The 26,038-nt window shown below is 36.6% G+C and overlaps 1 protein-coding gene across 1 annotated transcript in view; it reads right to left on the minus strand.

Annotated features, from left to right (window-relative positions):
- LOC128559859 (zinc transporter ZIP10-like) overlaps positions 1 to 23,538 on the minus strand; it is a 32,841-nt gene extending 9,303 nt beyond the window's left edge. The window contains exons 1-5 of the mRNA XM_053552630.1: positions 22,391 to 23,538; positions 20,813 to 21,047; positions 19,439 to 19,608; positions 18,730 to 18,912; positions 16,925 to 17,036 (exon numbers count right to left, since the gene is read on the minus strand). Of these exons, the coding sequence (XP_053408605.1) occupies positions 16,925 to 17,036; positions 18,730 to 18,912; positions 19,439 to 19,608; positions 20,813 to 21,047; positions 22,391 to 23,509 (1,819 nt within the window). The 5' untranslated portion in view covers positions 23,510 to 23,538. The remainder of the gene's footprint in view (positions 1 to 16,924; positions 17,037 to 18,729; positions 18,913 to 19,438; positions 19,609 to 20,812; positions 21,048 to 22,390) is intronic.
- Positions 23,539 to 26,038: the final 2,500 nt, after the last annotated feature.

Raw genomic sequence — 26,038 nt, forward strand, 5'->3', positions numbered from 1 at the left:
AGGTGTAGGTACACAACATCACATGTTTATTATAAATGTTCATGGAAAAGAATGAAAGAAGTTTAATGAAATTCTTCCAATTGGTTGGTTTGTTATGTACAGATCTGTGGATTTTTAAACAATTAAAGGGCAATAACTATATGGAAAATTGACCAATCGAAAAAAAACTTGAAGGGCATCGTCGCAGTATCTTGGTTCATGTCTATTTCAAGTTTGATGAAATTCTACCTGCTAGTTACTGAGAAATGGCTGCAGACGGACATTTTTCATTAAATCAAGGGCAATAACTCTGAGGGAAATTGACCTATCAAAAAAAACAAACTTGACGGGCATCAGCGCAGTATCTTGGTTCATGTCTATTTCAAATTTGATGAAATTCTACCTGTTAGTTACTGAGAAATGGCTGCAGATGGACATTTTTTATTAAATCAAGGGCATTAACTCTGAGGGAAATTGACCAATCAAAAAAAAAAAACTTGACGGGCATCATCGCAGTATGTTGGTTTATGTTTATTTCAAGTTTCATGAAATTCTACCAAGTAGTTACTGAGAAATGGCTGCGGACGGACGGACTGACTGACGGACGTACAATGCCATTTCAATACCCCCCTCCCGATTTCATCGGCGGGGGATAATAAGAGTTGTTATTTAATTTTGGGACACATTTTATGCTTTTGTTTATGTTACAAAAACAATGGTCAAGTTATCATCTTAGAACTATACATCATGTTTCTGATAATAGAAAATACATATGCAAAACTTATGTAGTTGTTAAATAGTTGAGTGAAAAATTTACGGATCTTTGTTCACTAATGAGTTTGATTAACAAGTGTTATCATGAAAGGAAAAAAATGAAGTTCAATATAATTCCAGTTATTGATCTGAAACTGTTTTTAGTGTCATAGTCACTGTGACCTTGACTCATCTAAAACTGACCCCTGCTAATATCATCTACTGATCACAGGTCACCATCCTTTGAAGTTTAACTACTGTATGCCAAAGCTTTCTGTAGTTATTGAAGAGAACCCAAATGACCAACTGACCCAACAACTTTGCAGCACAAAGAATCAAACAAACCATCTGTTTATATAAAGAAAGCTGGTACTAATAAGCAGGAATTTCACACATTATAATTCATATCTGCCATAGCAAACTTTAGTGTGAACAGTAATTGGCTTGAAAAGTGTAAAGTTCTATAGAGTATTTCAAAATTCAATTAAGTCTCTGCCGGACCATGTGTCCATCATTACTGGCCACAAGTATGTCCATCATCCTGTTATCAAGCTGATAGTGAAAATCAAAGCGCTGACAGCACAGAAAGGTTGAAACCGGCATTTGATGTGCGATAAACCACTCCGCTGTAACAGTTCAAGTCACTTCCATGAAACAGTATCAAACCATTTGCATCCATCGATGTTACATTTTATATACTAGAAATTCTGCTCTGACTAGAACTATCAAGTGTCTTGAAACACACTGACAAGTTGGGTAAAGCAACCCTATATCGGCTTAATTAAAATTTACTATAATGATACCAATGAAAAATACACTGTCTGTTTCATTAAAAATACAAATATTCAAAGAGAATATAGATAATATAAATATTAGATATTCTAACACGACCCGGTCTGTTTTCCTATTAAACAAAGAAGGCTGAAAACTGTGTGTTATTAGTCAACAATTCATTTTTCTGATGTCATAATTATTACGTCAGAGCAATAGACGGCATAGCGGCGTGCTGGGAAAGAAATCAACACAAATCAGGCACATATTTGATGGATATCGTCAAGGACGTCCATCATAATCCTTGGTAACATGTTAGAATCGAAACAAGAGATTCAGAGTGATCTTGGCGCCCACCAATGTGCCATTTTTGAGTGTTCCAAATTTCAAGACTTATTGACTAGCTCAAGGTCAAATTTCATTTTCGTACACAATACTGTGCATGTGGTCCAAATTCGAAAGCTGTAGCTTGAGAAATGTGAAAGTAGGTCACTAGATCAATTTCAAGGACAAAGTTCTTTGTACACAAAACTATGCATGTGCATCAAGTTTGAAGGCTGAAAGTAGGTCACTAGGTCAATCTTAAGGTCAAAGTTTATTTTGGTAAACAAAGCTACGCAAGTGGTCCAAATTTGAAGGCTGTAGCTTGAGAAATGTGAAAGTAGGTCACTAGGTCAAAATCAAGGTCAAATTACACTTCAGAACACAAATCTATGCACGTGATCCAAATTTAAAGCCTGTACCTTCAAAAATGTGAAAGTAGGTCACTAGGTCAATGTCAAGATCAAAGTTTGTTTCGGTACACAATCCTATGCATGTGGTCTAAATTTGAAGCCTGTAGTTACAGAAATCTGAAAGTAGGTCAATAGGTCAATCTTAAGGTCAAAGTTCATTTTGGTACACAAAACTATGCAAGTGGTCCAAATTTGAAGGCTGTAGCTCGAGAAATGTGAAAGTAGGTCACCAGGTCAAAATCAAGGTCAAATTTTATTTCGGAACACAGAACTATGCATGTGGTCCAAATTTGAAGCCTGTACCTTCAAAAATGTGAAAGTAGGTCACTAGGTCAATGTAAAGGTCAAAGTTTGTTTCGGTATACAAAACTATGCATGTGGTCCAAATTTGATAGCTGTAGCTTGAGAAATGTGAAAGTAGGTTCCTAGGTCAAAATCAAGGTCAAATTTCATTTTGGAACACGAAACTATGCATGTGGTCCAAATTTGAAGCCTGTACCTTCAAAAATGTGAAAGTAGGTCACTAGGTCAATGTCAAGGTCAAAGGTTTTTTTCAGTGCACAAAACTATGCATGTGGTCCAAATTTGAAGGCTGTAGCTACAGAAATGTGAAAGTAGGTCACTAGGTCAAAATCAAGGTCAACTCATGTCAAGATTCATCTTGCCACTCAAAACCATACATGTGGTCCAAATTTGAATGTTGTAGGTTATTGACAAGAAGATTTTAAAAGCTTTTCCCTATATAAGTCTATATGAACCATGTGACCCCCAGGGCGGGGCCATATTTGATCCTAGGGGGATAATTTGAACAAACTTGGTAGAGAACCACTAGATGATGCTACATTACAAATGCCAAAGCCCTAGGCTTTGTGGTTTGGACAAGAAGATTTTCAAAGTTTTTCCCTATATAAGTCTATGTAAACCATGTGATCCCCAGGGCGGGGCCATATTTGACCCTAGAGGGATAATTTGAACAATCTTAGTAGAAGACCACTAGATGATGTCACATACAAAATATCAAATCCCTAGGCCCTGTGGTTTTGAACAAGAGGTTTTTCAAAGTTTTTCCCTATATAAGTCTATATAAACCATGTGACTCCCGGGGCGGGGCCATATTAGACCCCAGGGAAATAATTTGAATCATCTTGGTAGAGGACCTCTAGATGATGCTTCATACCAAATATCAAGCCCTAGGCTCTGTGGTTTTGGACAAGAAGATTTTCAAAGTTTTTCCCTATATAAATCTATGTAAATTATAGAAATAAACAAAGGGCCTTCACTCACTAAAAAATTGTTGAACCAGTCTGATTTTCAGGGGGACACAACTAGGGTACCAATACATCATTCTGACAAAGCTTGGTCAAAATCCCCCTGGTAGTTTCTGAGGAGATGCGATAACGAGAAATTGTTAACGGACGGAAGGACGACGGATGATGGTGGGCTAATAATATATCTCAAACAGTGATTTGCTCATGAATAAAATCATTGTTTGTCGTTTAGATGCATATTATAATTCCTTCGCATCTAAACTCTAAACAATGATTCTATTCAATGATAAATCACTGTTTGGGATATATTATTTCTTAATTCAAATTTAACAGTTAAAGGCACTGGCCTCCAGATTGTTCGACAACAACAAAAAAGAAGATTTTTAGATATATGGAAATAAATGCTATATTTCTTAAGAATGCTTCGAAACTTAATTACTGACAGACTATATGCTACGGAAACACATGAGAATTAGTTGTTTTTACTACTTTTTACGATGAAAATTGAAAAGCGTTTGTAACGCTTTACTTGGCGTAAACTGTCTCGATTATAAATATCTATATTTAACACGCGTTAAACACTAAATCCTCCATAGCTCTATTGGTAACGACAGCCGGAAAACTTCTTTATTGCCGCGGCAGTCCGGGTTTGATTCCCGAAGCGGTCATCTTTTTTTCTTGATTTGTAATTTTTAAAATAGTTTAGAAACAAAAACTCATATTCTAATGTTCATTTACGTGAGCAATTTTTCTATAGTTACATATATATACACAACAGGATGTGCACAGACTTTACTCAGAAATACAGGAATTGTATAAGGCAGACGAGAGTCCACTTTAAATTCAACGAAGTCTAATGTCTGAGAGACAACAATATCTTCTGTTACCAAGGTTTATAGTGAAATTAAGAAATAATAAGTATGTCCCTATATTTTATCAGTTAATAAAATATGGGCAGGAGTTCGGATGCATAATAATTAAATCATGAGTGCGTAGCAAGAGTGATTTAATATTCGCATCCGAACGACTGCCCCTATTTTATTAACTGATAAAATTATTGGAACATATTTATTATTTCGATTCTAACCACGCAAATTCTTCGCATTTTACGGGACTACATTTTAGTTTGATACGTCATTCGGCTGGTCATTACAAAAACCTCCCCACGAAAGCTTATATAGCAACTGCTGCGGATAGTGTTAGAATGCAAGATAAATCAGTAACTACTGAAGCTTTCATTGAAATAAACATATTCAATTCCATTTATTTATTTGTAAAGTTATATAGATAAAAATGCTGGGAAATGAGTATAAAATGGGATATGAAATGTAATCTATTTAATATAGAGGTATGGTTAGTGCACTCTGCTTTTCCTTTCATCACCCTCTATCATTATATCAAGATTCTTTCAACTTCATCTGATAATTGCAAACTTGCCTGAATAGAGACTTGCAAATAAAAAAAATGAGGAGATTATTAGAAAGTTGTTCAAGATAAAAAGAGTTCTTGTTCTTATACTCAGTATTACCTATTGCCATATATAAATATATATTTCCTTCAAAGGTTTCACCAAGACAGACAGACATTTCCTAAACTCCTCTTCCTGCTAATATGGTTGGGAAAGAAAAAATATAAACAGACTGAACTGATGAAGCTTTATCAATTATGTAGAGCACTTTATACTGCTTAAAATTCAGAGGCAAATGAAACTTTGTTGGATGAATCTGTCTGTTGAAGAAAACTTTGATTAATAAATGACTTATCTCTGTGAAGTGTGTCCAGATGGTGAAGCAAGCAAGGGAAAATGACAAGATTCACTTTCTTGTGTACCAATAAACTTTTATTAGCAAAAATGTAGGAAATATATTCAATAAATACTAAGGAAAATATAGGTCCCAAGTAATATTGAAAAATATATCACAAAAACACAGCTGGAGAATAGTAACATGATAACCTTTTTATCGCTTCTAATTTTTATTTATGTTTCCTTTAACCCTGTAATTTTATTTTAAACATGGATTACTCTCGGGACTATATATGAGCCATGCCATGAGAAAACCAACATAGTGGCTTTGCGACCAGCATTGATCCAGACCAGCCTGCGCATCCGCGCAGTCTGGTCAGGATCCATGCTGTTCGCTAACAGTTTCTACAATTCCAATAGGCTTTAAAAGCGAACAGCTTGGATCCTGACCAGACTGCGTGGATGCGCAGGCTGGTCTGGATCCATGCTGGTCGCAAACCCACTATGTTGGTTTTCTCATGGCGCGGCTCATATATTATTCTCCGCTCCACTTAATGTCACTTTATTGTCCAATGTTACTGAAATGCTCAATTTTTATACAAAGGTAAGTAGGTAAGTAGGACACCTGATCTGTTTTAAAACAAGAATTACATTATTCATCACATTTTACTTGTGGGAGTGAAATAAAGCCATTACATAAATTTGGTATTACACTAAAGCTTCAAATGACATTTAGGTCATTTTATGTAGTGCTTGATTTTTGTACCTACAAGAAAACATTTTCTGCCAGTACGTAGAGATAGGCCCTAAAATTTTCAATGATAGAATTACATTAAATAAAGTCTAGAAATTAATTTCCAAGTCCTTGAAATAACCAAAAATGATTTCACAAATGTGAAGTTTATAATAGTTTTGTTAATATCAATAACAGAAGTTTTAATTTTTAATTTAAAGTTGTGATCCACAAAGAATGACAACTCTTGCCTTGGGCTAGTACTTATAAGTAGAGATCTATTAGTTTACTTCCCTTGCAATTACACAATTGAGTGGAAAATGAAAACTGTGTAAGACACAATATCATACTTTTTTTGCACAACAAAATCATTAAGGATTTATTCATTTGTGTTTGATTTACCCCTCAAGACATGGTTCCTATGATTCTGTCAACTTACATATGGTAAAAAATTAACTTTTAACAAGCCAATAATAAAACGAAGTACCAGTAGGTAAATAATAGTGCAGATAATACAGTTTTTCTTGTATCAAAATGTCACAATAGATCCACTTTTGTAATACAGAACGCCTGGTAGGATTAGTAAAGGTGCAATTATATTGATCTCTATTTCCTATGCCTACAGTACGTACTTACATAAATTCTAAAACAATACATCACCTGTTTTTACAAGAAAAACAAAGCATTGCACATCTGCAATAGTTTTAACTTATTGAGGCCACCCCGGATGGAAAGAATAAAAGGTTATTTCAAATTATGATGATGGCACAACCTACTTTTTAATTGACAAAATAATTTTTTTATGCAATTTGCTATTTCAATACAATATCTATTTGAATTATCTTATATTTGTCAAAGACAAAATTTAATCAATATGGCGCTGACTCCTACTACTTTCACTGGTGCTTTTGACAGATTGGTTATTTTCATAATTATATCCTCGGATACTAGTACACTAAAGATTACAGAATCATAACAAGAGGACCATAATGGTCCTGAATCGCTCACCTCTTCCCACATGACCCAGTTTTGAGTATGACGTCGTTTTTTCTATTATTTGATATAGTGACCTAGTTTTTGAGCTCATGTGACCCAGTTTTGAACTTGACCTAGATATTATCAAGATAAAAATTCTGACCAATTTTCATGAAGATCCATTGAAAAATATGGTCTCTAGAGAGGTCACAAGGTTTTTCTATTATTTGACCTATTGACCTAGTTTTCAAAGATACGTGACCCTGTTTTGAAATTGACCTAGATATCATCAAGGTGAACATTCTCACTAATTTTCATGAAGATCTCATGAAAAATATGGCCTCTAGAGAGGTCACAAGGTTTTTCTATTTTTATACCTACTGGCCTAGTTTTTGACCGCACGTGACCCAGTTTCGAAACTGACCTAGATATCATCAAGGTGAACATTCAGATCAATTTTCATGAAGATCCATTGAAAAATATGGCCTCTAGAGAGGTCAAAAGATTTTTCTAATTTTAGACCTACTGACCTAGTTTTTGACCGCAGTTGACCCAGTTTCAAATCTGACCTTGATATCATCAAGATGAACATTCAGACCAACTTTCATACAGATCCCATGAAAAGTATGGCCTCTAGAGAGGTCACAAGGTTTTTTTTATTATTTGACCTACTAACCTAGTTTTTTATGGCACGTGACCCAGTTTCAAACTTGACCTAGATATCATCAAGGTGAACATTCTGACCAATTTTCATGAAGATCCATTCAAGGGTATGGCCTCTAGAGAGGTCATAAGGTTTTTCTATTTCAAGACCTACTGACCTAGTTTCTGATCGCAGTTGACCCAGTTTCAAACTTGACCTATATATCATCAAGATAAACATTCAGACCAACTTTCATACAGATCCCATGAAAAATATGGCCTCTAGGCCATACCAAATTGATTCATAGTTCTTCGGAAAATTTTCAAAAAAAATGGGTGCGAGCGAGCGAAATTTTTTTTTTTTTTTTCTCTCAATTTTGATTTTTTCAGAGGCGGGTAGCTTTTACATGGAGCGAGCGGGTATTTTTTTTTTTTTTGCAGTTATGGTTATACATGAAGTCAACATTTCTTTAAGAATAACACAGAACTTAAACATTTATAGTGTGACTAAGACAGCAGATAGCTTTTCTGTATGTTTTAAAGACTACATGAATGGTTTTGCAAATAAATTCTTGCTAAAACTCACTGAATCACTTTGTTTTTATTTTGTATTTATAATTACTGAGGGATGAGTGTCTTATTTTAAATTTTTGATTGTTCTACATTAATCTGAAGGCGTGCCCATTTAACGGCAGAGGATGAGGAATATTTAAGACAAAACAGGCACCCAAGTGGAATAACATATCTTCTGAAACCCAGTTAGATGGCTTCGACACATGAGCAACTTTGTGCCCCTAGTGAAACTCCAAACGGTAGAGGTGAGGGGAAAGTAATAAATCACTTGACCAATGAGACCAAACGGAGTTGGGCACACAAATGCTTCGACACTGCTCGAATCCATTGGAATAATTTCTTAACAGATAAGCTTAGCTTAAGTTTTTGTGGTAGAGGTTCATTTCAGTCAAAAATGATAACAGACGGACAAAAAATGATCCCAATATGGCCACTCTTTAAAAGTGTTATTTGTTGTGCTTTGATTGACCAAGAAATTTTGAGTTGGGAAAGTCTGTTTTTTCAGATTCTTTCTTTAAAACAATTCACAGCCAATTAATATACAAACAGGAAAAATTGGGGTTACAATACGACAGAAATTATTTTTTATATCTACACAACTTATTTGAAAAGCTGAACATTTTTTAAAAATGAATATATGCATTTTGATAGAATATCTGACTGCCGTACTAAAGAAGTTACGTTCAAAACGATTTGGGCCCCGAGACAATTAATGTGATGGATCCATCAGTCAGGATCTGTGAACAAACTTTTTTTTCAAGAAAGCACTGGCTTTGGCTCTAGATCTAAAATATTTAACTAAACACACTGATAACAAATGGTTTGAAAACTTTATCTGAACAATATTTCTATGTTTAATCGAAATATTTTCAATTTGAATCCCCGTGGCCGTGCACGTCTTTCAAGTCGGGCTTTGGTCTTTTCACTGTATAATTTGAACAATCGTAGAACGTGCCTACTTCATCACCTACCGGCACATCGAAGGACATGTGTGGCACTAGCACAGACACTTCAGATTTAAAACAAATGATGAACAACACCATAATTCCTGACTTTTTGAGTTTGTGTCATCAGCTACAGGTATTACGAACGCATGGATTCCGATCAATATCACTTTGACGCATTAAAACAGCGATACAACCTGTTTACCGTTATCATTCCTGACCGCGTAATCAGAAAAAAAAATTTTTTTTTCGGCGATTTTTATGTACGTGCGGGCGGGTGAATTTTTTTTTCTTTTTCTCGGGAATGAAATCATTGATGCGGTAGTTCCGACGAACGACAAATCAATTTGGTATGGCCCTAGAGAGGTCACAACGTTTTTTCATTATTTGACCTACTGACCTACTTTTTGACAGCACGTGACCCACTTTCGAACTTGACCTAGATATCATCAAGATGAACATTCTGACTAATTTTTATGGAGATCCATTCACAAGTATGGCCTCTAGAGAGGTCACAAGGTTTTTCTATTTTTAGACCTACTGACCTAGTTTTTGACCGCACATGACCCTGTTTCGAAATTTAACTAGATATCATCAAGATGAATATTCAGACCAACTTTCATACAGATCCCATGAAAAATATGGCCTTTAGAGAGGTCACAAGGTTTTTATATTATTTGACCTACTGACCTAGTTTTTGATGGCACGTGATCCACTTTCGAACTTGACCTAAATATCATCAAGATGAACATTCAGACCAACTTTCATACAGATCCCATGAAAAGTATGGCCTCTAGAGAGGTCAAAAGTTTTTTTTATTATTTGACCTACTAACCTAGTTTTTTAAGGCACGTGACCCAGTTTCAAATTTGAACTAGATATCATCAAGGTGAACATTCTGACCAATTTTCATGAAGATCCATTCAAGGGTATGGCCTCTAGAGAGGTCACAAGGTTTTTCTATTTCAAGACCTACCGACCTAGTTTTTGATCGCAGTTGACCCAGTTTCAAACTTGACCTATATATCAATAAGATGAACATTCAGACCAATATTCATACAGATCCCATGAAAAATATGGCCTCTAGAGAGGTCACAACGTTTTTTCATTATTTGACCTACTGACCTACTTTTTGATGGCACGTGACCCACTTTCGAACTTGACCTAGATATCATCAAGATGAACATTCTGACCAATTTTTATGGAGATCCATTCACAAGTATGGCCTCTAGAGAGGTCACAAGGTTTTTCTATTTTTAGACCTACTGACCTAGTTTTTGATCGCACATGACCCTGTTTCGAACTTGACCTAGATATCATCAAGATGAACATTCAGACCAACTTTCATACAGGTCCCATGAAAAATATGGCCTTTAGAGAGGTCACAAGGTTTTTTTATTATTCGACCTACTGACCTAGTTTTTGATGGCACGTGACCCACTTTCAAATTTGACCTAAATATCATCAAGATGAACATTCAAACCAACTTTCATACAGATCCAATGAAAAATATGGCCTCTAGAGAGGTCACAAGGTTTTTCTTTTATTTGACCTACTGACCTAGTTTTTGAAGGCACATGACCCACTTTCGAACTTGACCTAGATATCATCAAGGTGAACATTCTGACCAATTTTCATGAAGACCTCATGAAATATATGGCCTCTAGAGAGGTCACAAGGTTTTTCTATTTTTAGACCTACTGACCTAGTTTTTGACCGCACGTGACCCAGTTTCGAACTTGACCTAGATATCATCAAGATAAACGTTCTGACCAATTTTCATGAAGATCTCATGAAATATATGGCCTCTAGAGAGGTCACAAGGTTTTTCTATTTTTAGACCTACTGACCTAGTTTTTGAAAGCACGTGACCCAGTTTCAAACTTGACCTAGATATCATCAAGGTGAACATTCTAACCAATTTTCATGAAGATCTTGTGAAAAATATGGCCTCTAGAGAGGTCACAAGGTTTTTCTATTTTTAGACCTACTGACCTAGTTTTTATCGGCACGTGACCCAGTTTCGAACTTGACCTAGATATCATCAAGGTGAACATTCTGACCAACTTTCATAAAGATCCCATGAAAAATGTGACCTCTAGAGTGGTCACAAGCAAAAGTTTACGGACGGACGCACGGACGGACGACGGACACCGCGCGATCACAAAAGCTCACCTTGTCACTTTGTGACAGGTGAGCTAAAAATACAGGTCATATTTTTTCTTCTTCAAATCAACTCACAATTCTCCTTTGAATATTTGTCCAGGGACTGGTTCAGCCTACTGAGAAATTTACCACTTTTAAAGACCCTATTGGAGCATCTATGAAAACTGAAGTTCTGTAAGTTGAATTGGTGCTATTTCTGGTTCTAATTGGAGCTGAAGATTATGAGGTTTAGATTTCAATTTCTTCCGATAATGTCCAAGAAAATAATGAACAAAAAACACAGAATTTTGTCTGGAACTGGTTCCCAACCAATAGAGAGTAAAACATTACATTTCAGCCTCTAATGTGCAGAGCACTCGTAAGAGGCTGACCTTCTCAGAACTGCAGAGAAAAACACTTGTTAATAGTTTATACATAATTTATTTTAGGTTGACTGTGAAGGAAGTTCTACAACTTATATTAATCACTCTCGACACCTCATTCCTGATGGAATCTATCGCCACGAGGGTATGAGAGAAGAGGCCAGTTTCCCTTTTAATGCTGAGCGCCAAGCAAGGGAGCTACTAGTACTATTTTTCACGTCTTTGGTATGACACGGCCCGGAATCAAACCCACTACCTCCTGCACTCGAAGCTGTCACTCTACTACTTGGCTATCGAGGCGGTAAAACACTTGGATAGAGGCTATGAAGTCAAACTTTCAGCTTTAAGAAACCATGGTCAACCACTACACTCATTCATTAACGGTCAAGATTTTACTTCATAGCCTGTTGAGTGTTCTTTTATGCAGCTCTGACTTTGTCAGCCTCCACCCTGTATGCTGAGACATAATGATATAATTAAAACATGTCGGAGTTAAAATCCCTGTCCTGTAAATCTACAGTAGATGCACCTACTGTTGCAGTAACAGCACAGGTTTCCACACTGTCCTAGTCATCCTAATTTCCAAGCACGTAGGAGATATCAGGTAATACTAATACATAACAGTTACTACGTTAGTTGGTACATCAGCTTATTTTCTTATCTGTATATCACAAAAATACTCGAGTAAATATAGGAAGGTATATGGTAAGTCTGTTTACATAATATTTTCTGGGTTACTGTTAAAGAGAATTCCTATAGTTTTTTTCCTTTCATAGATTTTTTTTTAATTCACATATATGATAAGAAAATGTGTGCTGAAAACAATGAACAAATAAAAACAATGGGTCAACAGGCTTGTTTTTGTGAAAAATTGTTTTGAACACACCCACTGTTGCTGAAACTGCCAGCGATTTTTCAACATTTTCATAATTTTCTGCTTTTTTATAAAGACCAACCAAAATATACAAGACAGCACAATAAGTTTTTTTTCTTTTTACAGATTTTATTATATATTTATTTAATATCATAGTCATATTTGTAATACTCTATCCTTACAATAGTGGGTAAAAATAAAAACAATATTGTTTCATATTCACTTTTGTGAACTTTTTTTCAATGAAAAATACCCACAGTGAAGAATATTTTTTTTAAATTTTGAAAAAACTCTTTCATAGAATTTTTTCCTGATTTTCTTGTGTATAGATAATTGTATTGTGAGCATAGAAATGGCTAAAAATGTATGGGTCACCAGGCTAAATTTTATGTTAAGACCGCTAGAATACAACACCTGTTCGGACGGAAAATGGCGCAAACCTGGCCAAATTGATTACATGTATGTCTGCTAGAAGTTAAAAAAAAGTTTTTAAAATTCTTAATTCTTTCTACAATTGAATACTAAATAATCTGAAAGGTTATATTGTTTTATCAGTACTAAGTCAATTATCTTACATTATATGAACAACACTGTCTTTGTACTAAAATGCGATGTGAAAACACAACCACAAAAATAGCAAGATACCTGTCAGGCAGGATACTTGTCAATACAATATAAACCAGTATCAACATTTGATTACTGATAAAACTTATCAAAAATGTTATTTCATTCAAGATTCCTCATATTTAAGATTGTCTGTCACATGTTTCAACAAATGTTGACGTCATTTTAGTTTTCCATAGAAAGTGTCGGCTGCGCAGAAAGATGCACATAAAAAACTATAGGAATTCCCTTTAACAAGTAATCAAGGTTAGTGTGCTACATAGTGTCTGGTATAAACTGCGACCTTGCACACTTCCTAAAAGCACCTCACCACCATCTGCACAGATTAATACATAAAATTAATAGAAACAAGAGGGTCATGATGACCCTGGATCGCTCACCAGAGTAATATGTTTCAAATGTCAAACTGATCATTTTTAGAAATTTTTTGGAAAATTTTCCGATGTACAATCAAGTAACCCCTGGGGCGGGGCCAATTTTACCCCGGGGGTCATGATTTGAACAAAGTTTGTAGAAGTCTGCTAGGCAATGTTACATATCGAATATCTAAGATCTAGGCCTTCTGGTTTATTTTAAGCAAATTTATGAAGATTTCCCTATGTACAATAAAGTAACCCCTAGGGCTGGGTCAATTTGACCCTGGGGGGGGGGGGGGGGGGTCAAGATTTGAACAAACTTTGTACAGGTCCACTAGGCAATGCTACATGTCGAATATCTAAGCTCTAAGCCTTCTGGTTTATTTTTAGAAAATATTGAAGACTTTTCTATGTACAATCAAGTAACCCCATGGGGCGGGGCCAATTTGACCCCGGGGTCATGATTTGAAGAAATTTTGTAGAGGTCTATTAGGCAATGCTACATGTCAAATATCTAAGATCTAGGCCTTCTGGTTTATTTTTAGAACTTTTTTGAAGATTTTCCTATGTAAAATCAAGTGACCCCTGGGGCGGGGTCAATTTTGACCCCGGGGTCATGATTTGAACAAATGTTGTAGAGGTCCATTAGGCAATGCTACATGTGAAATATCTAAGCTCTAGGCCTTCTGGTTTATTTTAAGAAAATTTTTGAAGATTTTCATATGTAAAATCAAGTGATCCCTTGGGCGGGGTCAATTTTGACCCTGGGGGTCATGATTTGAACAACTTTAGTAGAGGTCCACTAGGCAATGCTACATGTCAAATATCTAAGCTCTAGGGCTTCTGCTTTTTGAGAAGAAGATTTTCCTATGTAAAATCAAGTGACCCCTGGGGCAGGGTCAATTTTGACCCCGGGGGTCTGATTTGAACAAATTTTGTAGAGGTCCACTAGGCAATGCTACAAGTAAAATATCTATGACCTAGGCCTTCTGCTTTATTTTTAGAAATTTTTTGAAGATTTTCCTATGTAAAATCAAGTGACCCCTGGGGCGGGGTCAATTTTGACCCCAGGGTCATGATTTGAACAATTTTAGTAGAGGTCCATTAGGCAATGCTACATGTCAAATATCTAAGGTCTGGGGCTTCTGGTTTTCGAGAAGAAGATTTTTTAAGATTTTTCTATGTAAAATCAAGTGACCCCTGGGGCGGGGTCAATTTTGACCCCTGGGTCATGATTTGAACAAACTTGGTAGAGGTCCACTAGGCAATGCTTCACACCAAATATCTAAGCTCTAGGGCTTCTGGTTTTTGAGAAGATTTTTAAAGTTTTTCCTTTCGGTTGCCATGGCAACCAGAGTTCTGCATGGAATTCAATTCTTTGAACAATATTGTAGAGCTTCACCCAAGGAACATTCCTGTGAAGTTTGGATGAAATTTGCCTAGCGATTTATGAGGAGATGTCATTTGAAGTAAAAGTTTACGGACGCCGAACTGTGAGTGATCCTAATAGCTCACCCTGAGCCTTTGGCTCTGGTGAGCTAAAAACTGCTGAAAAAAAAAACATGATATTTTATTACATATTTCAGTAAACAATTGCAGAGTATTTGATTCAAATTTTCTGTAAATGGACCCTCCTTAGACTGGTAATCTGATTTTAAACACATGCCAATATTTCACCTACATATTCTGGTACACAGTCCAAAACATCAGGAGTCCGTAAAATTTAGCCGCAAAATAAGATTTTTAAAAATATCCTGTGCTGGCTGCATGAAATATTGCCCAAATCAAACTTCTTCTGTATGCTCAGAAAATTTCAAACCAACTTTTAAACATCCCATATGCAAAATCAAGCCCTGAATGGTTTACTAATACTGCTAGTGAAATCTAGATTTTCTTTTGCCAAGTCCTCAATAAGACCATGTTAAATTGTGTCAACTCAGTATAAACATACAATTCACCCTTTTCTGCATTGAAGTAACAGACTGATTGGAGTGGCAATTAATCCTCTTAACCTCTGAACTGATGGTATAATGATCTCCCTCCCTGGTTAACTTGTTTGAGAGATTTATAATTCAAATGTTAAACTTTCATAAGCATGACATTGCACAATTTGTTCCAGTGTATTAAACAAAAGTGTTTTCATACATAATAATGCAGGCTTTAAAATACCATGTTACTGAAATAACTTACATGTTTACATTTTTCTAAAATGTCAGAATGTGCTAATTTGATGACTATGTACATTGTACACAGTTAAAGATCTTCCAAAATGTCAGACAGATGTCCATAAGTTTTCTATAGCTTTCAAAATCTGATGAGTTAACTTTTATCCTGCTGGTGGCAAGTTACTCAGCCTTTGCTACCAGGGCAGATCAAAATAAGCCTATTGCCCTTAGCTCGTCACGTGACCAACATGTATATAGCATAAAATTCATAAACTGTACTTTATGTAAATCTATATATAATTACAGCTGTACTTCTTAATGCATTCTAAATGAATAATACATACTACCGTATTTTCCCGAATTAAGCCCCCCCCACTCTAATTAATGCCCCCCACCCATTTTGGAGGGGAAAAAAAGTCAACAAGAACGGGAAAAAAATCACCTACCTCATTTTTATAAGTCCATATAATAAGTAATTTACAGTACTAAAGTCCAATGTATTAAAAATTAAACACACTTTTAAACAGTCCATGTACCGTAAGTCCAAAACATTTGTACTAAGTACGGTACGTATCCAATCATCAAACAGAAAATTAAACGGTAAATACATTTTTGATTTGTTTTTACACCACTCGCGCACACGCTTCCTACCGACTTTAAAAAAACTTGCAGCAATGTGTTTACGATATACCCTTTTCTTCGGCAGTTTTAAGAACTTTTAATTCAAAAGCAGGCACAGCAGCGTGTCAAACCATTGACATTGTGTATTGCGCTATTAGCTACCCGCATGTACTAAGGAAAATGTTATCGGAGTACACAGCTGTTTGGGTCATGACGTTATGTGTAGTGTCGCGAGCGTGTCAAAAAGCCAGACATGGAATACACGAGGTACCGTATTTAAATGCATAAAAGACACACTGCATTAAATTGGATGCCAAATAATTACGTTTTGGGGGGATTAAACAACACAGAAACACTTTACAGCTAGTCTGAACGATGTTTTTAAGTTTTGTAAAAAATTCCATTTTTTATTTTTTTACCTCAAATAAGCGCCCCCTCTTTCGAAACTGTAACGCCCCCGGGGGCGTTAATACGGGAAAATATGGTATAACATGTGTGTGTTCAAGATTAGTGAACAGTCCTGAATATTTGTCTCGAGCAAAGCTATCATTCTACCTTTTCTAAAAGCAGTAGACAACGTGTACACTTCATGTACAGGTGTACTAACACCTTAATGTATATATAGAAGAAAGGAAATTACCTTTATCTGGGTGAATACTCATTATCATACCATCACATTCACTGCTGGCAAGCTTTTCACCAACCTTGACCAATTCTTCATCCTTTATATATTTCTTACGATTTTTCGTCTGCTGTAAATGTTTTTTATAATAAACTAGAGCTATCACTAAAGGTGATGAATGTACCCCCCGCATGCACTGACACAGTACGTTGCAATTTGATGCACACAAGATTGCATAATTATGTGGACTGTATGTATATTATAAGACTGTATGTATACAGTATAGTAACAAAAAACAAAGTCCCATAACTAGGATTGGTACTGATCACTTGTGCGAAGTTTCATTAAATTGTGTGCAAGGGTTCGGAAGACTAGGCGCACACAAGATTGCATATGCAGACTGTATGTACATAGTATGTTAACAAGAAACAAAGTCCCATAACTCTGCAATTTTTCTTGTTGAAAGAACCTAACATGCCCCATGCACAACTACTGTTGTTACTGATCACTTGAATGAAGTTTCATTAAACTGTGTCAAGGGGATGAGGAGAGATGGTGCGCACAAGATTGTGTCTATGTATATAGTACAGTAACAAAAAACAAAGTCCCGTAACTCTGCACTTTTTGTTGTTGAAAGAACTTAACATGCCCCATGCACAATTACTGTTGTTACTGATCACTTGTGTGAAGTTTCATTAAATTGTGTCAAGGGGATGAGGAGAGATGGTGCGCACAAGATTGTGTCTATGTATATAGTACAGTAACAAAAAACAATGTCCCGTAACTCTGCAATTTTTGTAGTTGAAAGAACCTAACATGCCCCATGCACAACTACTGTTGTTACTGATCACTTGTGTGAAGTTTCATTAAACTGTGTCAAGGGGATGAGGAGAAATGGTGCGCACAAGATTGTGTCTATGTATAAAGTATAGTAACCAAAAAAAAAGTCCCGCAACTCTGCAATTTTTTTTTCTGAAAGAACCTAACATGCCCCATGCACAACTACTGTTGTTACTGATCACTTGTGTGAAGTTTCATTAAACTGTGTCAAGGGGATGAGGAGTGATGGTGCGCACAAGATTGTGTCTATGTATATAGTATAGTAACAAAAAACAAAGTCCTGTAACTCTGCAACTTTTGTTGTTGAAAGAACCTAACATGCCCCGTGCACAACTACTGTTGTTACTGATCACTTGTGTGAAGTTTCATTAAATTGTGTCAAGGGGATGAGGAGAGATGGTGCACACAAGATTGTGTCTACGGACAGACAGACGGACAGACAGACAGACAGACAACCTGAAACCAGTACACCCCCCTTACAACTCTGTTGTCGGGGGGTACAAAAATTATCATACGCTCTTTTACAACTACAAGAAATGAAAGTACCAATATGGTTGTTAATTTCAGCCTTCAGCGCTACACTTGTTTTTTAGGATAATTTTCAGAAGTTTTCATTAAATTTCACATACAGAACAAGTTGCTTTTTGAAAAATAATGCACCAGGAATAAGATTATTGCTAGAATCCAGGTATCTAAGACTGTTCGCTTTGCTCTGAGCTCACGAATGTCAGCTTACTGCCTTGACTAGTTATAAAACAAGTCTCTCCATTGGGATTCTAAATGCTTTCCCTTGGCGCAGCAGTTGTTTTCTGTCATGATCTGACAAAACAGTACGTGCAAAGTAATCAGTCCTCCACTTCTGATTTATAAATGTAAACAAGTTGCCAAGAACTTGTGCAGACCAGTCTAGAACTGGGCCATGGTAACACTGGGCCATTTAAAAATGCTGAAAAAATAGACAGTGAACAAACTCATGAACTTACCTTTTTCCTTCTCTTATATTCTGTAAACATTGTTAGCACCCTCTCTGTGAAGAAAAAGAAATAGATTCCCAGGAGGCCACACAGACCTTTATATATTGGTCCTGTATCATGAGAATGGCCGCAACTGCCGTGATCATGCCCGCCATGTCCACCACCCTCATCACCATGACCTCCTGCTATTGCCTGAAACAGTTTGTCAGTATGACACCCATCAAATGATTACAGCTGTATCTTGTGCATCTTAGAAGACATACATGATGACCACATTGTACGTGTAAATGACTTAAAGACCTCAGAAGAATTTCAAATATACAGTATAACTTTCTAACATGAACAATGAACAGAAAATTTAAGTTGTTGGGTTTAGCGTCGCACTGAAACTTTAATAGGTCATATGGCAACTTTTCAGCTTTGATGGTGGAGGAGGACCCAAGGTGCCCCACCGTGCTTAATTTCATTAAGTACAGGCAAGAAACAGTGACGTTCCATAAGCCAGTTGGATGGCTTCCTCACATAAAGGTCAATGACTCATCAATACAGTTGGATTTACCTGTTGAAAATATTACAAACATTCCATTACTACCACCTCTCGTCAGGTTAAATAGAGAACTAATTGTCAGAAACTCATGGTATTTTTTTCGGAAAGTCTCAAACACTTCAGCAGCAATTTACAAGATGAATAGTTTTAAGTCTAGTAATACCAACTTACATGTGGGAAAAGATGTAACAGAGCATCGCCAGACAGTGCTCCGACAGCTAAGGCAACCAAGAACTGCAGCATGTGATTGTAGAACACCTTTTGCATGATCGGTATCACAACAACACCTGACAACCCCACAAGGGAGATAATTATAACTGCTATTGCACTGAATCCCCATACTGAAAATAAACAAAAATAGTCTTTTTTAGGAAAACAGATGTTCAACACAATTTCAAATCCTTTCTTATGTAAAACAGTATAACCAGACAGTGTTTTCAAAATGCTCTATACTTTAATGTACTAGTATAAAATTTCAGAACTTTTCATGTTTTAATACAAATTTCAAGCCTTAATAAAATGAAGAAATTCTTCATCAATTATACACTTGCTTACTGCAGCAACTTCATACTGCAGCACCTGCTTACTGTAGAACCTGCTTACTGCAACACCTATTTACTGCAGCACCTGCTTACTGTAGAACCTGCTTACTATAGAACCTGCTTACTGCAACCCTACTTACTGCAGCACCTGCTTACTGTAGAACCTGCTTACTGCAACACCTATTTACTGTAGAACCTGCTTACTGCAACCCTACTTACTGCAGCACCTATTTACTGTAGAACCTGCTTACTGCAACCCTACTTACTGCAGCACCTATTTACTGTAGAACCTGCTTACTGCAGCATCTCCTTACTTCAGCACCTTCTTACTGTAGCACCTGTTTACTTTGGCACCTTCTTACTGCAGCACCTACTTACTGCGGCACCTACTAACTGCAGCACCTTCTTACTGCAGCACCTCCTTACTTCAGCACCTTCTTACTGCAGCACCTAATTACTTTGGCACTTTCTTACTGCAGCACCTACTTACTGTGGCACCTACTAACTGCAGCACCTTCTTACTGCTGCATCTCCTTACTTCAGCACCTTCTTACTTTGGCACCTGCTTACTTTGGCACCTTCTTACTTTGGCACCTTCTTACTTTGGCACCTACTAACTGCAGCACCTACTTGATATCCTATTCAGGTTTGTCAGCTTTAAAATGTCACCTATAACATTCTGTACTTTTTAAATGGACTCCAGTTTACAAACTCAACAGACAAATCAGCCTGGTATGAAAACACTAATGGGACTGACCTTTCTGGCTGTAATTTTTTGTATAAGGTGTTTTTCTTCATTTTTGCAGGGGCTGTTTATGGGCGTGTTCCATACAGAATATTTCACTGAAATCGCAAAGTTTTCTCCAAAAATGAGCTTTTAAGATTTTTATTCCCATTTGCACACTTACCATGCTTTTTACCTTCGACTGGTGCAGGTCCCTTCCCCTCTGTTTCTAAAATTGCTACTATTCATGATCATAGAAATACATTAAACTTAAAGTACCTTTGGGTGGGACACTTGACAAGTCAATCTTGGCACTTTCTGCTTCAGTTGAATGATCATGGTCATCATGGTCATGGTTGCCATGGTAACTATCGTGGTGACGATGAGAACTGTGACAAGAGTCTGCCTCTATCTGATAAATAAGGCTTGGGCACAGTTCTTTAAACATATCTTTTGTTAGACTTCTCGGTTTATCAACATGGACCATACGCAACATAACATTTGCTGCCAAACACTGAAACAGAAAACAATACAATAAACAAGATGCCCACAGGCAACATGTCAAGCCCGCCAGCTGTCATAAGGACTACGAGTTGCACAAGACACTCCAAGTCCACACAAAAATCCTTACCAGTAGAAATAGGTCATAATACACCTTAAAATTGGATGTAACATGCATGTTGTACTACAGAAAAGTGGTCTTGATTTTTCCCTACGACCATTAATAAACAAGAGGGTCATGATGACCCTGAATCGCTCACCTGAGCCGCATGTTTAAAATGGCAAACTGACGCTAAAATATTAGAAATGTGGTCAGTAGGTCACATTCATGGTCACTGAAAGTCAGTTTTAAGATTGGTGTGCAAAACTGTACATGTCATCCGAATTTCATGGCTGTATCTTAAAAAACAAGAAAGTAGGTCAGTAGGTCAAGGTCACAGTCGGGTGACTCCTAATTGCTTGGGGTCATCAGTTAATTATAATTAAACTGTCTAGGAAATATGATCTGATAATTTTTGAAGTATTTATTCCTATATAACTCATATAACAAAATAATTAATGAACCCCAGGGCGGGGCCTCTTTTCACCCCAGAGACATAATTTGACAATCTTACTAGAGATCCACTAGGCAATGCTACATGCCAAATATCAAAGGCCTAGGCCTTGAACTTTCAGACAAGAAGACTTTTAACTTTTTTTCCCATATAAGTCTATGTATAACTTGAGATCCCCCCAGGATGGGGCCTCTTTTCACCCCAGGGGCATAATTTAACAATATTGGTAGACGACCACAAGGCAATGCTTCATACCAAATATCAAAGGCCTAGGTCTTGCGGTTTCAGACAAGAGGATTTTCGAAGATTTTTCCTATATAAGTCTATGTAAAACTTGGGACCCCCCAGGGTGGGGTCTCTTTTTATCCCAGGGGTTTAATTTTAACAATCTTGGTAGAGGACCACAAGGCAATGCTTCATACCAAATATCAAAGGCCTAGGTCTTGCGGTTTCAGACAAAAAGATTTTTTCCTATACAAGTCTATGTAAAACTTGGGACTCCTTGGCGGGAATTTTTAAAGTTTTTCCTTTCGGTTGCCTTGGCAACCAGAGTTCTGCATGGAATTCAATTCTTTGAACAATTTTGAAAGGGGGCCACCCAAGGATCATTCCTGTGATGTTTAGTGTAATTCTGCCCAGTGGTTTTCAAGAAGATTTTTTTAGAAAATGTTGACGGACACACGACGGGCGACATACAACAGACATTGAGCGGTCACAAAAACTCACCATGAGCCTTTGGCTCAGGTGAGCTAAAAAGCCATCAAAAACTGCAAAAAATTGCAAAGTTTGCAGTAAGCATTACCTCATGATCTGTCTCCCTCTTGTGAACATGGTGAACATGGTCATGATCATGTTCATGGACATGATCATGGACACTTTTCTCAGTCTCTTCCATTTCTTCATTATAATCATGACTGTGATCTGCTGTTTCATTGTGTTCATGATTATGACTTGTGGGTTCATTTACAATATGATTATTTTCAGTGTCACCTATATTTTCCTTTTCAACATGCTCATGTTTATGATCATCATGGTCATGATGATGGTCATCATGGTCATGTTTATGATCATCATGGGCATGTTTATGATCATCATGGTCATGATGATGGTCATCATGGTCATGATGATGGTCATCATGTTCATCTGTATGATTTTGATCGTGTTCATGATCTAGATCTAATTCAATAGTTTCATTCTGGCTGTTGTGTTCAAAATCATGTTCTTCAGAGTGTTCATGATTATTTTCTTCAGTGTGTTCATAATCATGTTCTTCAGAGTGTTCATAATGATGGTCTTCATTGTGTTTATGACCATGTTCTTCAGTGTGTTCCTGATTATTGTCTCCAGTGTGATCATGATCATGATCTTTGGAATGTTTGTGATCAGCATGTCCATGATCATGTTCTTCAACATGTACATGGTCCTCATGAATGTGTTCATTTTCATGTTCACTGTGACTGTGAATATGATCATGATTATCATGTTCATGATCTTTGTGTTCATGGGAATGTTCGTCTTTATTCTCACATACTTTTGAAGTTGATAATATGTTCCCTGAATGATTATGGTGCAGATGCATTTCCTGAAAATCAGAACTATTTTCAGCCTTATGACAACTGACCTCGTGGTCAAACTCCAACAACCCTCCGAGACCTAGCTTATGCAACAGATGTTCAAACCCTTCATAATTCATTTCAACTCCATTTCCATACTTTGTCATCATTTTTTTTAAAAAATAATCTTTCTCCATAAAATACAGCTCTTTTTGTTCCTCATCAGCATCACTATATTCCTGCTTTGGTTCAACCTTGTCATACAACTCTGGAATGCCACCCGTTGTGTTTGGCACCACTGCCTTTGCTTGCCAGCCATACAGTAATAGGCATAGGAGACAAATACGAGGCCCGCTGGAAACGCACATGGTTAGGACCTAAAAGTAAACAATGAAAATACGAATATATCAACACATTTACTCATAATTATCTGTACCATATGCAGTTATTATCAGTCATTGTGTGTTTTTCAGAGAATAACTGAAATGTTACAGCCAAATATATCTGGTAATTTCACAACGAAATATATCAAGAATGAATTTTTTTTTTTTACAAAATTCTGTCTAAAACCATTGAAAAACATGAAATAAAGAGAATGTGGTTGTTTTACATGTAAGATCAAGTACCCTACTCTCTAGAATATCAGATCTTACACATGCACAACTCTTGAAAATACTGAATCTGGTGTATATGCTTACTTGGTGAAATAAAAAGTTTGATCTTACATTGAACGTATTTTCAATCTGTGTGTATTTACTTTATGGGCTTTTATGGTTTTTCCATATTTACTTGCAAATGTGCCATGCAATAAAACAAGAGATCACAGAGTGATCTTGGCGCCCACCAATGTGCCATTTTTGAGTGTTCCAAATTTCAAGACTTACTGACTAGCTCAAGGTCAAACTTCATTTCCGTACACAACACTGTGCATGTGGTCCAAATTCGAAAGCTGTAGCTTGAGAAATGTGAAAGTAGGTCACTAGATCAATCTTAAGGTCAAACTTTAATTCGGTACACAAAACTATGCAAGTGGTCCAAATTTGAAGGCTTAGCTTGAGAAATGTGTAAGTAGGTCATTAGGTCAAAATCAAGGGTCAAATTTCACTTCAGAACACAAATCTATGCATGTGGTCCAAATCTGAAGCCTGTACGTTCAAAAATGTGAAAGTAGGTCACTAGGTCAATGTCAAGGTCAAAGTTTGTTTCGGTACACAATCCTATGCATGTGGTCTAAATTATTATTATTATTATTATTTTAGCTGCAGCTTAAGAAATGTGAAAGTAGGTCACTAGGTCAAAATCAAGGTCAAATTTTATTTCAGAATACAGAACTATGCATGTGGTCCAAATTTGAAGCTTTGTACCTTCAAAAATATGAAAGTAGGTCACTAGGTCAATGTAAAGGTCAAATTTTGTTTCAGTACATAAAACCATGCATGTGGTCCAAATTTGAAGGCTGTAGCTTGAGAAATGAGAAAGTAGGTCACTGGGTCAAAATCAAGGTCAAATTTCATTTCGGAACACAAACCTATGCATGTGGTCCAAATTTGAAGACTGTACCTTCAAAAATGTGAAAGTAGGTCACTAGGTCAAAATCAAGGTCAAATTTCATTTTGAAACACAGAACTATGCATATGGTCCAAATTTGATACCTGTACCTTCAAAACTGTGATAGTAGGTCACTAGGTCAAAATCAAGGTCAAAGTTTTTTCAAGTGCACAAAACTATGCATGTGGTCCAAATTTGAAGGCTGTAGCTACAGAAATGTGAAAGTAGGTCAATAGGTCAAAATCAAGGTCAACTCATGTCAAGGTTCATCTTGCCACTCAAAAATATACATGTGGTCCAAATTTGAATGTTGTAGTTATTGACAAGATTTTAAAAGCTTTTACCTATATAAGTCTATATGAACCATGTGACCCCCGGGGCGGGGCCATATTTGACCCTAGGGGGATAATTTGAACAAACTTGGTAGAGAACCACTAGATGATGCTACATTACAAGTATCAAAGCCCTAGGCTTTGTGGTTTGGACAAGAAGATTTTCAAAGTTTTTCCCTATATAAGTCTATGTAAACCATATGACCCCCAGGGTGGGGCCATATTTGACCCTAGGAGTATAATTTGAACAATCTTAGTTGAAGACCATTAGATGATGTCACATACAAAATATCAAAGCCCTAGGCCCTGTGGTTTTGGACAAGAGGTTTTTCAAAGTTTTTTCCTATATAAGTCTATATAAACCATGTGACCCCCAGGGCAGGGCCATATTTGACCCCAGAAAAATAATTTGAATCATCTTGGTAGAGGACCACTAGATAATGCTTCATACCAAATATCAAAACCCTAGGCTCTGTGGTTTTGGACAAGAAGGTTTTCAAAGTTTTTCCCTATATAAATCTATGTAAATTATAGAAATAAACAAAGGGCCATAACTCACTCATAAATTGTTGAACTAGTCTGATTTTCGGAGGGACACAACTAGGGTACCAATACATCATTCTGACAAAGTTTGGTCAAAATCCCCACAGTAGTTTCTGAGGAGATGCGATAACGAGAAATTGTTAACTGACGGACGGACGGAATGACGGACGTACCACGGACGCAGAGTGATTTTAATAGCCCACCATCTGATGATGGTGGGCTAAAAAGGTGCACATCAATGAATCAAACCTTGTTTATTGATATTCTGTCGAGACACATCAATTGTAAATATAAATTTCGTGTAAAAAATCACAAAAGCTTCTTACAATTTATGACAAAATATTTGCCTTAAAATGTTTATCCAACCTACTTCATTTAACTCAGTGACCATGAACTATTATCAGTTATTGTTTATAAACTTCAAGGTCTTATCTGATATATATATGAAGTTTTAAACTTGGTTAATTATTGGGG

Source organism: Mercenaria mercenaria, chromosome 10 (genome assembly GCF_021730395.1).
Source record: "Mercenaria mercenaria strain notata chromosome 10, MADL_Memer_1, whole genome shotgun sequence".
NCBI lineage: Eukaryota > Metazoa > Mollusca > Bivalvia > Venerida > Veneridae > Mercenaria > Mercenaria mercenaria.